This window comes from Schistocerca nitens, chromosome 1 (genome assembly GCF_023898315.1).
Source record: "Schistocerca nitens isolate TAMUIC-IGC-003100 chromosome 1, iqSchNite1.1, whole genome shotgun sequence".
In the NCBI taxonomy this organism is placed as follows: domain Eukaryota; kingdom Metazoa; phylum Arthropoda; class Insecta; order Orthoptera; family Acrididae; genus Schistocerca; species Schistocerca nitens.
The window spans coordinates 512,325,120-512,338,563 of record NC_064614.1 but is presented as its reverse complement, the minus strand read 5'-3'; the positions used below and the strand labels follow the sequence as shown (position 1 = coordinate 512,338,563).

The window sequence follows — 13,444 nt, the reverse complement described above, 5'->3', positions numbered from 1 at the left end:
TAGATATCATGAATAATCAAACTTTTGTTAATAATTGTTGATATGCACCTAGTCAAATGTTTTTCAGAAGTTAAGAAATACTGCAACTGCATGATTGCCATGATAAAGGGGGTTTAGGGATGTCATGAGAAAAATGCAAGCCAAGTTTAACATGATCAATGTTTTGGAAGCAATGCTGATGGGCACGGAGGTCTTTCTATTAGAGATGATTCATTTACACTGAAGAACCAAAACATTATGACCACTTACTTAATAAACTGGTTGTCTATCTTTGGAGTGTAACAAAGCAGTGATTCTGTGAAATATGGATTCAACAAAGGCCTGGTAGGTATCCATAGGTACGTGGCACGGCTGTGCACTTGTCATACAATTCCTGTAAATTATGGGTGGGGGTTTGTGGGCGTGGAGCTAATGTGAGAGAGCATACTAGATATGTTCCACAGGGTTCAGTTTAGGTGAATTTGGTGCCCAAGACATCAACCCCAGTTCACTCACACACACCACAAACCACAGCAGCACGATTCTGACCTCGTAACATAGACAGTTATCCTGCTGTTTGGGGAGTTATAAAGCATTTAAGCATTTAAGGGGCACAAGTGATCAACACAGTTCACATAGTCCACAACTGTCACTATGCTTTTGATTACTACTACAGGTCCCACGGAAGCCTAGATGAATGTCCCTCGTAGCATAATACTGCCGCCACCAGCCTGCGTTCACAGTGCATTGCATGACTGTGTATCGAGTATAATCATCAACTTTGTGCAATAAGGTATGCGATTCACTAGAGCAGGTGATGCATTTCCTTTGATCCATGATACTATCCTGATGACCCTATGCCCACTGCAAAAGCAGTTGATGATGCTGTTGAGTTAATGGTCTGCTGCAGAACCTCATGTTCAATAATGTGTACTAAACTGTGTGCTCCAAAATACTTGTGCCTGCACCAACACGGTACTGTCATCAAACCAGCCTCAGATCGCCGCCTATTCTATTTTAAGGGCAGGCAAGCCTCCAGCCACCACATTCCATGATAAGGCATGAACTTCCAAGACCAAGCTGCCCACTGGTTGCACCATCCTTCAACAACCCTCCATAGATGCACCAAACAATAGTATGTGAACAATCAATCACCTTCATCATTTCTGAGACAGTTATTCCCATGCACCTTAAAATTTTGCCCTTGTCAAAGTTTCTAATGTAAGAGGACTTCTTTATTTGCAGCCAACATTGTTACTAGAATGATGCCTCATTCATCTCTGCTCTGTTTATATACTTCCCTTGTAACATAATGTCCCCACAGTACCACCAAGTGGTATTCAAACGTATGATGTGCAGCGGTCAATGTTTCAGCTAATCAGTGTATGTTCCAGGATTCTACAACATATGGATGTTGATGGGATAGAATGTTAGTTTTGGGGATGACTCCTTGTAGACAAGTGTGACCTTTTCAGTCTTCAGATCCTGGACTCTTGTTAATTTTAGAGATTTTAGCTGTTGCTAACACCACTTACACTAGCACCTGTAACAGTCATCTCTACAGAGGTGAAAGGAGCAAACTGGGCCAGTACTTCCCTGGTAAAGGAACATTTAAATGCAGAATTTCTGTTTTTGCTTTGATACATTCTTTTCAGTTCCCATGTCATTTATATTAGTGTCTGGACTAACTTAGATGTCTCTGACAGCCTTTATTGTGACAAAATATTTCTTTGGGTTCTGCAAGAGATATTTCAATAAGCTTCATATATTGTCCTTTTAACAGCCAAATGTGCTTCATTCAGCATTTCTCTACCTACAGACCAATGCTTTGTTTTACAAATATTACGTAGTAGTCACTATTCTACTAGATACATATCTATCCAGTGGGGATTAAGGGACTAAACAGCAAGTTCATCAGTCCCACAGTCAACTATTCTTCTAATATTCAGCCACAGTTGTTCTACATTTTTCTGGCCAGAGATAAATGTTTCGATTTCCTCTCCGAGATCACATGACTGCCTCTTTATCTGGCTTACTGGATATTTACATCTTTTTACTCGATTTAGATGCCCTTTGCATTTGAATAATCATTGTGGTTACAGCTGCCTCCTGGTCACCGATACTAGTTTCGAGATGAAAATCCTCATAGAGGTCAGGATTATTTGATGCCAATAGATGATAACATATTTTCATCATAAGTGGGTTTCTGATCTGCCTATTCTAGGTGGTTTTCAGTTAAGGCATTTTGTAAAGTTTTGTAGGATGTCTTGTCATGTCCACCACTTACAAAACTATAATTTTTCCAACTGATTGTTGAACATTTAAAGTCTACTCCAATGATGACCATATGATTGGGGAAAATTCATACTGGCACACAGGGTTTTTTGGTTACATCTGGTCAATAGAAACATCCAGTTTTAACTTTATGTTGACCATGATACCGAGTCTAGCTTAAAAAGATTCACATGCAACTTCAGTTTCTATTTCGGTGGATTTGAGCTTCTTGTTTGCTGTGACAAATGCATCATTTCCATTTTCCATCAGCCTATCCTTTCAAAATCTGCTCACTCATGTCAATTTCAGTTTTTACCCATTTTCCTGGACCTAACATTGTATGAGCTCCACTGCTTTTTAGGACTGGATTGGGTGGAGAGTTGCTCAAGCTTTGTACTTTGCACACAATCAGCCACCTGCATAGCAGCTTCTGATTTGTATTATACCCCTCATTCATTTAGGGTGAAGTTATAATTATTCTGAACCCTATGGCCTAAGTCCATGAAACCACACAGAACTTTCAAAGTCTACACTTCAAGCCTTCTATTCTGCTCAGAACCTGAGGGTTCCAATCAGTTCTGGGGACAATGCTGTAACAGAGCTACTTTGAAATTCCATGAGCAAATCACTAGGATGATCTTATTATGACCTTGAAGCCCAGACAAAACGCATGGTTTTTCCCAATGTGCCCCACAATCTGCCATTGGTTGTACTTTGTTTTCTCAGTGTTCCTTGTAACAGTAACTTCAACATGTTGAATGAGGTCTCAAGGCAAACACAAGAGAAATCCTAAACACCCCTTGCTGCCATTTCCCAAAGGGGTACCATTATTCCCTATAAATTTGAACTGTTGACGATTAGCAGGTTCCTACCCCATTTTACTTCCTTTCACAAATAACTTTCTTTCCATGTGTCCTAACGCATGAAGTCTCTCTCCCTGGCTCGGTTTCAGTGAAAAACAGCATCCCATACCTTTTGGTCAGAGGGATGGGTGTATTACTCGAGTTCTCCCTGATCTATGCCACCTCTGTACAGGGCCCCTAGCCCTACAACTTCAGTTTTTTTTTAACTCCCTTCTTTTATTTTACTAACTGAGGACCAGAGTCTACTTCTTTCATCCTCTATTGATCTGGTTACACTTTTCATCAAAAATGAGGGCAATGTTTTTCAGGTTAGTGTGTTCAGGCTTATAAACATTAAGCATGTAAAATCACATTTTATGGTAACTGGGTACTTACACTAACACATTAAAGTAGAATGTTAAGAAGATCGTGTGACCAATGGTTGTGAGTTAGGGGGAAAAAAGTATGTCAGAACTCAAAAATTGCTTTTTCACCCTTCTTCCAAATTCACTGGAAATGAAAATGGGAGTTACAAGAAGGTGAATGATCCTCCTCCAATAAAGATTACAAAAATGCAGAGCACGGTAATGTCTCAATAACAGTCCTCAACAGTTCAAACAATATATGTAGTCATTACAGCTACTACACGAGTATTCTAAGAGATTAAACAGACCAGTTACTGTGAAGATATAATTTTACAACACTTTTGAGTAAAAAGAAAGTAGTAAGAGAGGAGTAGTGTGTGTGTGTGTGTGTGTGTGTGTGTGTGTGTGTGTGTGTGAGAGAGAGAGAGAGAGAGAGAGAGAGAGAGAGAGAGAGAGAGACATGGGATAGCAATATTCACATATTTCTTTGTGTGTTTTTGGGTACTTGCATTGTTTAATTCATAAATTTCGGGCGTATTATAGTATTTGAGAGTTGTAGCATCGCGCTTTAGTACCTCAATAGTGTAAATTCACGTAGTCGTCTGTCTTCTGTTTTTGTTTTGAACGGCCAGTGTCGGTTGGTCACAGCCAGTGCGCTCCCTGCCGCCGTTGGATAAGCAGCTGCCAGCAGAAAGTCGTATATTCTTAGCTTACTTATTTGTTACATAGTTTAATTCTTAATTTCTTTGCTTGTTTTTGGGTACTTGCATTGTTTAATTCATAAAATCCGGGTGTATTATAGTATTTGAGAGTTGTAGCATCGTTCTTTAGTACCTGAATAGTGTAAAATCACATAGTCTCCTTCTGCCGCCAAGCAGTGTGTCAGCAGTGCGCAAGTAGCAGCATTACTGCATTTACTAGGCAATCTTGTATTTTAATAACCGTTTAAATTTTGTGTCGAATTGTTTGCGCTCTCTGTAGATTAGTTCAGACATTCTTTGCACAACAGTTTTTAGCATGGATAGGGACTGTGACTGCTGTGTTCGGATGTAGGCTGAGTTGGCATCCCTTCGCTCCCAGCTTCAGGCGGTGTTGGCTTCAGTCACACAGCTTGAGGCTGTTGCCAATGGGCATCACTTTTGGGGTCCAGATGGGGGTTTGTCGGAGACAGCTAGCTTGTCCCACGCATCCCCCGATCGGACTACGGCTGTGGCTGCCCGGGATACTGCCCACATTGAGGCTGACCCCTCACCCATGATAGAGTGGGAGGTTGTCTCGAGGTGTGGCAGGGGGCGAAAGACATTCCGGAGGGCTAAACAGAAGGCCTCTCCAGTTTGTCTGAGGAACTGGTTTCAGGCTCTGTCTACAGCTGATACTGATCTTTGGCCGGACATGGCTGCTTGTCCTGTCCCAGAGGTTGCCCCTCAGTCTGCAAGATACGGGCGGTCGTAGAGGGTGGGCTTACTGGTAGTTGGGAGCTCCATGTCAGGCGCATAATGGGGCCCCTTAGGGATATGGAAGCAAGAGAGGGGAAGAAAACCAATGTGCACTCCATGTGCATACCGGGTGGAGTCATTCCAGATGTGGAAAGGGTCCTTCCGAATGCCATGAAGGGTACAGGGTGCACCCATCTGCAGGTGGTCGCTCATGTCGGCACCAATGATGTGTGGCGCTATGGATTGGAGGAAATCCTCTCTGGCTTCCGGGGGCTATCTGATTTGGTGAAGACTGCCAGTCTCGCTAGCGGGATGAAAGCAGAACATCATCGACAGGACTGACTGCGGACCTTTGGTACAGAGCCGGGTGGAGGTTCTGAATCAAAGGCCGAGACGGTTCTGCGACCGTGTGGGCTGCAGATTCCTCTACTTGTGCCATAGTGTGGTGGGGTTTCGGGTTCCGCTGGATGGGTGAGGAGTCCACTACACACAGCAGGCGGCTACATGGGTAGCAGGGGTTGTGTGGCGTGGGCTGGGTGGTTTTTTAGATTAGATGGCCTCGGGCAAGTACAGAAAGGGCAACAGCCTCAAAGGGTGCGGGGCAAAGTCAGGACATGCGGGGACCAAGCAGCAATCGGTATTGTGATTGTAAACTGTTGAAGCTGCTTTGGTAAAGTACCGGAATTTCAAGTGCTGATAGAAAGCACTGAAGCTGAAATTGTTATAGGTACGGAAAGCTGGCTGAAGCCAGAGATAAATTCTGCCAAAATTTTTACAAAGGCACAGACGGTGTTTAGAAAGGATAGATTGCATGCAACTGGAGGTGGCGTGTTTGTCGCTGTTAGTAGTAGTTTATCCTGTAGTGGATAGTTCCTGTGAATTATTATGGGTGGAGGTTACACTCAACAACCAAGCTAGGTTAATAATTGGCTCCTTTTACCGACCTCCCGACTCAGCAGCATTAGTGGCAGAACTACTGAGAGAAAATCTGGAATACATTCCACATAAATTTCCTCAGCATGTTATAGTCTTAGGTGGAGATTTCCATTTACCAGATATAGATTGGGACACTCAGATGTTTAGGACAGGTGGTAGGGACAGAGCATCGAGTGACATTATACTGAGTGCACTATCTGAAAGTTACCTCGAGCAATTAAACAGAGAACCGACTCGTGGAAATAACATCTTGGACCTACAATAACAAACAGACCCGTATTTTTCGACTCTGTAAGTGCAGAACAGGGAATCAGTGATCATAAGGCCGTTGCAGCATCCCTGAATATGGAAGTTAATAGGAACATAAAAAAAGGGAGGAAGGTTTATCTGTTTAGCAAGAGTAATAGAAGGCAGATTCCAGACTACCTAACAGATCAAAACGAAAATTTCTGTTCCGACACTGACAATGTTGAGTGTTTATGGAAAAAGTTCAAGGCAATAGTAAAATGCTTTCTAGAAAGGTACGTGCCAAGTAAAATTGTGAGCGACGCGAAAAACCCACCGTGGTTCAACAACTAAGTAAGGAAACTACTGCGAAAGCAAAGAGAGCTTCACTGCAAATTTAAACGCAGCCAAAACCTCTCAGACAAACAGAAGCTAAACGATGTCAAAGTTAGCGTAAGGAGGGCTATGCATGAAGCGTCCAGTGAATTTGAAAGTAAAATTCTATGTACAGACTTGACACAAAATCCTAGGAAGTTCTGGTCTTACGTTAAATCAGTAAGTGGCTCGAAACAGCATATCCAGACACTCCGGGATGATGATGGCATTGAAACAGAGGATGACACGCGTAAAGCTGAAATACTAAACACCTTTTTCCAAAGCTGTTTCACAGAGGAAGACCGCACTGCAGTTCCTTCTCTAAATCCTCGCACAAACGAAAAAATGGCTGACATCGAAATAAGTGTCCAAGGAATAGAAAAGCAACTGAAATCACTCAACAGAGGAAAGTCCACTGGACCTGACGGGATACCAATTTGATTCTACACAGAGTACGCGAAAGAACTTGCCCCCTTTCTAACAGCCACGTGTACCGCAAGTCACTAGAGGAACGGAAGGTTCCAAATGATTGCAAAAGAGCACAGGTAGTCCCAGTCTTCAAGAAGGGTCGTCGAGCAGATGCGCAAAACTATAGACCTATATCTCTGACGTCAATCTGTTGTAGAATTTTAGAACATATTTTCTGCTCGCGTATCATGTCGTTTCTGGAAACCCAGAATCTACTCTGTAGGAATCAACATGGATTCCAGAAACAGCAATCGTGTGAGACCCAACTCACTGTATTTGTTCATGAGACCCAGAAAATATTAGATACAGGCTCCCAGGTAGATGCCATTTTTCTTGACTTCCGGAAGGTGTTTGATACAGTTCCTCATTGTCGCCTGATAAACAAAGTAAGAGCCTACGGACTATCAGACCAGCTGTGTGGCTGGATTGAAGAGTTTTTAGCAAACAGAACACAGCATGTTGTTCTCAATGGAGAGACATCTACAGACGTTAAAGTAACCTCTGGCGTGCCACAGGGGAGTGTTATGGGACCATTGCTTTTCACAATATATATAAATGACCTAGTAGATAGTGTCGGAAGTTCCATGCGGCTTTTCGTGGATGATGCTGTAGTATACAGAGAAGTTGCAGCATTAGAAAATTGCAGCAAAATGCAGGAAGATCTGCACCGGATAGGCACTTGGTGCACGGAGTGGCAACTGACCCTTAACATAGACAAATGTAATGTATTGTGAATACACAGAAAGAAGGATCATTTATTGTATGATTATATGATAGTGAAACAAACACTGGTAGCAGTTACTTCTGTAAAATATCTGGGAGTATGCATGCGGAATGATTTGAATTGGAATGATCATATAAAATTTGTTGTTGGTAAGGCTGGTACCAGGTTGAGATTCATTGGGAGAGTCCATCAACAAAGGTGGCGGCTTACAAAACATTCGTTCGACCTATACTTTAGTATTGCTCATCAGTGTGGGATCCATACGAGGTCGGGTTGACGGAGGAGATAGAGAAGATCCAAAGAAGAGCGGTGCGTTTCGTCACAGGGTTATTTGGTAAGCATGATAGCGTTACGGAGATGTTTTGCAAACTCAAGTGGCAGACTCTGCAAGAGAGGCGCTCTGCATCGCGGTGTAGCTTGCTGTCCAGGTTTCGAGAGGGTGCTTTGTTGGATGAGGTATCGAATATATTGCTTCCTCCTACTTATACTTCCAAAGGAGATCACGAATGTAAAATTAGAGAAATTTGAGCATGCACAGAGGCTTTCCGGCAGTCGTTCTTCCCACGAACCATACGCGACTGGAACAGGAAAGGGAGGTAATGACAGTGGCACGTAAAGTGCCCTCCGCCACACACCGTTGGGTGGCTTGCAGAGTGTAAATGTAAATGTATACAAGTAGCAATAAAATCGCATACACAAGGTAGCAAGATATAAAAGTGCAGTGTACTAGCAGAGCTGTCAATGGTACTCAGATGATTCACGTGAAAAGGTTTCCAATGTGATTATGCACACATGAAAGAAATTAACAGACTCTGAAACAAGAATGGTGGTTGTGACTAGATGCATGGGACATTCTGTTTGGGAAATCATTAGGGAATTCAATATTCGAAGATCCACAGTGTCAAGAACATGCCAAAAATACAAGATTTCAGGCAGTACCTCTCACCACAGACAACGCAGTGACTGGCGGCATTCACCTAATGACCGAAAGCAACAGTGTTTGCTTACAGTTGTCAGTGCTAACAGACAAGTAACAGTGCATAAGATAACCACAGGAATCAATGTGGGATGTATGACAAATGTATCCACTGACGTGGTGCAGTGAAATTGGTGTTAATCAGGGTGTATACATGGACAAGGAAAAAAAATTTCCGGATTTTTCCTGGATTTCCCAGTTGAAAATACACTTTCTCCTGGGTTAAAATACACTTTTCACGTTTTAAGTGACAGTATACTTTTCCATGCCGACATACAATTTCCCGGCACTTTAGAAAACGAAATTAAGGGGGGAGAAACACGTTTTGGAAAGATCTTTGATGTGCAGCAACATGTACACTGCATATTTTCGTGTTACAAATGTATAAATTTGAGTTCCACCAAACACCGCATTTTACTTTCCAAAGCATCGAAATCAAGATTGTGACGCGCTTTTGTAAGCCAGTCATAGCTCATGTCATGTGATCTCACCAGCTGATGACAGCATAGGACACGTGATGTAGTCAGCCAATAGCAAGATCACTCTTAAGTAGCGCAAATGCACAAATAAGAAAAGTTAATGGTTTAAATTAATATACATAGTGTTACATATAATGGTGGTCTCGAAGATTAATAATCTGCAAGGGAAGCTTCCACATGTAATGTTCATCTTTTTTGCGCATGTTACACTTTAAGTTACAGCACACAAATGTGCCAGTAAAATTTTTAATAATGACGTAAATGTCTGATCTTCTGGTTTCAAAATTTTTCTCGATGGTCATCTTCAAAGAGTTGATTTTTAATTGAGAGTCAAATGCTCTGTGATTTAAGAAATTCTTCGTACACTCTCGCATGTAGTTCATCTCGTGTGAAAGGAAATTTACTTTGAAAGTAACGCTTTTCAAACCACCATTCGCAATATTTTCCCGTGACCTGTTACAAACTGATTCGTTCCAGCAGTTGCCAGAGAGCGCCAGATAACAGGAATCACTGCTCTTGCGCAGCTACGATGACGCAGGAAGCCCGTATGTTTGTACATGTAAAACATTAATAGATCTTGCAGTATGTCACAAAAGAAACAGGACATCAGAGGATACTTCAAGAGCATCGGAATTTCATGAACCATACTAAAATGCATAATTCGGCTTAAAGTGCTCATTCGTATGTCCAGATTCGGATGTAAATTTTCTTGGCATACCAGTACTGAATTATCTCATGTTTGGTTCTTTATTATGCCGTAATGTCATACGTGCTAGAAGATGAAAACATGCACTTGAAATGCAGCGAACAGTTGAAACTAACCAACTGAGTGCCTCAGTGGAAAAGATTAATAAAAGCCAAATTTCTTTAGAAAACTTCATGGTTCTGTTAGGTGATTAATGCTTGACTGCCCGAAAGGTGGAAATAAAATAAAATCTGAAACTAATAACATATTTTAGCCTTCTGTAATTATGAGAATGTATTTTAATTTATTTGATAGCTCCCGGCCACAGAAATCCGTTTTGTTTCATTGGATGTGAGAGCAATAAGTGAAGAGGAAACAGCAAAATAATTAAACATAATCACAGGTCACGTGGAGACTACCCACCTCCCCATTACTGCTCAGGGGAGGCAATTTGTTGTTAGGAAGCATTGCGTAGTCTTCCCAAAGCCTTTGACACACTTTGTTGTCAGCAGACGCATGTATGAGCACTGTCTTTTGTTGTTGTATATGGCACATTTCCTTTGCAACTTAAGTTTTATTTTCATTTTTTTCCCTCTTGGTCATGTTTTGTTGCTGCAGTATTATTCTACAATATCGGGATACAGTAATATGCTTTACTGGAGTATTGGTTCTTACCAGTCAAAAATCACAAAAATTTAACTGAAAACTAAAACAATGAAAAACGCCCGGAATTCTAAAAAATTCCTGGGTTTTTCCCAGTTTTCTCCCGGATGAAAAAATTCCCAGGTTTATCCCAGATCTTCCGGGCTGTATACACCCTGTTAATGAACTGTGGCAGTAGATGACCAATTCCAGTACCTTTGTTAATACGACATCGCCTGCAGCACCTCTCCTGGGCTTCTGACCATATCAACTGAACCCTTGATGACAGGAAAAGTGTGCCTGGTCAGCTAAGTCCTGATTCCAATTAGTAAGAGCTGATGGTGTGGTGCAGACCCCACAAAGCCATGGATCCAAATTGTCAATAAAGCGCTGTGCAAGCTGGCGGTGGCTCCATAACTGTGTGGGCTGTGTTTACACGGAATAGACTGGATCCTCTGATCCAACTGAACTGATCACAGACTGGAAATGGTTATGTGTGACTACTTGAAGGCCATTTGCCGCCATTCATGGACTTCACGTTCCCAAACAACAATGGAAGTTTTATGGATGACAATGCAACACGTCATCGGGTCGCAATTGTTCGAGATTGGTTTGTAGAACAGTTCAAGTGAATAATTTGGCCACCAACATCACCCAACATGAATCCCACCAAAATTTATGGGACAAATAGAGAGGTCAGTTCATGAACAAAAATCATGCACCAGCAACACTTTCATAAATACGGATGGGTATAAAAGCAGTGTGACTCAATATTTCCTCAGGGCTTCCCATGACTTATTTGAGTCCATGCCATGTCGAACTGCTGCATTATGCAATGAAAAAGGTGGTCTGACACAATATTAGGAGGTATCCCATCACTTTTGTCACCTCACTATACTAATAAGTGCTTGCTTTCAAAGAATACACCACTGGAAAGCATCCTTAATGTAACTTATTGTAATATTCATTTATAATTGATGCAGTCAAGCAAAGGAAACACATTAGTTAGGATTTGGATGTGTCATGGACAATTTTACAGTAAATAACAGTCACTGCCAGTGTTCTTCATAACTGTTATTGTTCTTTGTACATTAGCAAGCAATCGTCATAAATATTATTCCTGAAGAAGTTTCCTTCACTAAATCACATAAACAGGAACTTAAAATAGGAACAAAGCTCTTTTAATCTTGATTATTTTACCAGGCAATAAAATATAAATCATAAACTTTCCAAATAATTGTGACACTGGGTTACAACCATATCTGATGCATGTTAACATATCCTCGACAAAACTGACTCATTGGTAGTAACTCTGCATTTATTAATGCATGGCTGCACATAACAATGACTACTTTCCACAATGATCAGAAATGTTTCGCATGTATAATCTCAAAATGTCACTAATGGCAGTCAGTAAGGTAATCATCAACTGCTCATTGCCACACTTCCTGCATGATTCTGAACTGATTCTTTCATTGCACTGTACCACGGTCCTATCTTCGTGTTTGCGAGAAGGTCCGCAAAAGCATTACAACCTTCTATACTAGTCAGAGCACCATACACAGCCAAATCAGCTAAGTTTGGTCTGCTCCCTCCCAAAAATGGTGTCCCTTGTTTCTTTATGGTTTTTATCCAAAAATTGCATTCATCATAGAGAGACTGCCGAACATCGTCTTTCAGGTTATGCCTAAAACAAGAGCACAAACAAAATTTCAGCATACAATTAAGATAATTAATCGGAACAAGATGAGAGAGAGAGAGCATGAAAAAGATACTTGGATGTAAGGTATTTGCAGCAAGATAATTTGGTTTACTGGTTTTTCACATGGAACCCTTACTCAATAGGTCTCTCAATATATTTGTATGTACTGGAAACTAATGACAACGTTTTAACAGATAATTATATTGTCTTCACAGTTTTCTATGACTCATTACTTTCACAAGAATTATTTACAGGATTAGTTAACTTTTCTCAAATGGACAATAAAGTACCTTCTCTTCAATCTCTTGCCAATAATCCACATTGCAACGGCACCAACATACACCATGATAAACCTTTCCCATGCTGGAAACAGTTTGTCCCACTCGCCAACCTGCAAAATAAGTGCATAATTTAGCACATAACCTATATATTGGAACTATACGATAGGTGCAAATTTAATACATAATTGAAGAAACTCTTCCGAAAAATGCTTTCAGGGTTTATGTTTTGCAGTTCGTCTTAAAGCCTACTAAGCTCCCTGTTATTGTTTTAGAGCTAATCCAAATTTCTTCACATCATAAAATATATTTATACTCATTAATTATTGTAAAACATTACTAAAATATCTAAGAGCATTAGTAAATTTTAAATAAAATAAAATGTATGTAAATGGTTGACAATTCATTTTCAACAAAGGGATAAGAAGAATACTCCTTTACTTCTCATTATGGTATCTCTATGTATTACTACTGGTAGTAAGTCATTCATTTTAAAAACATGGCTCTAAATCAGAAGCTAAAGCTTACAGATACACTGCTGACAAGAAAGTTAAGCATCAGGAGGGGAGGATGAAATGAAATGAAATTTCACAAATTGAGAGGTTATGTCATTACAAAATGAAGTCAGATTTTCAAAGAACTTAGCAATAAGAGCCCACTTATTACATGGTTCTGCACTCCCTCTGGCCTGGATGTATGCACTGTCTCAGTTTGGAAGGGTGTCATAAAGCCATTGTATCCTCTCCTGAGGCAAGCATCCCACAACTGTTGTAACTGGTGTTTCATATCCTGGAAAATCAAGCTGGGACAAGGCTGACATCCAAGCTGCCCCCTCACACACACACACACACACACACACACACACACACACACAGTCTATCAGGGACAGACCTGTAAATCCTGCTGGCCACAAGAGTACTTCAACATCACATAGACCGTTCTTAATCATGTGTGGATGAGCATTGTTCTGATGAACAATGGCACCATCAGACTGTCCCATTAGAGGCAACACGAGGATTCAAGATGTCCATTTGTACCCTTGTGTTGTCAGAGTTCCC

At 41.0% G+C, this 13,444-nt stretch overlaps 1 protein-coding gene across 2 annotated transcripts in view; it reads right to left on the bottom strand.

The window, feature by feature from the left end:
* Window positions 1-11,465: 11,465 nt before the first annotated feature.
* LOC126253216 (prostaglandin E synthase 2-like) overlaps window positions 11,466-13,444 on the bottom strand; it is a 53,114-nt gene continuing 51,135 nt past the window's right edge. For both annotated transcript variants that reach the window (XM_049954408.1, XM_049954401.1), the window contains exons 5-6: window positions 12,399-12,499; window positions 11,466-12,093 (exon numbers count right to left, since the gene is read on the bottom strand). In XM_049954408.1, the coding sequence (XP_049810365.1) occupies window positions 11,832-12,093; window positions 12,399-12,499 (363 nt within the window). In that variant the 3' untranslated portion in view covers window positions 11,466-11,831. The remainder of the gene's footprint in view (window positions 12,094-12,398; window positions 12,500-13,444) is intronic.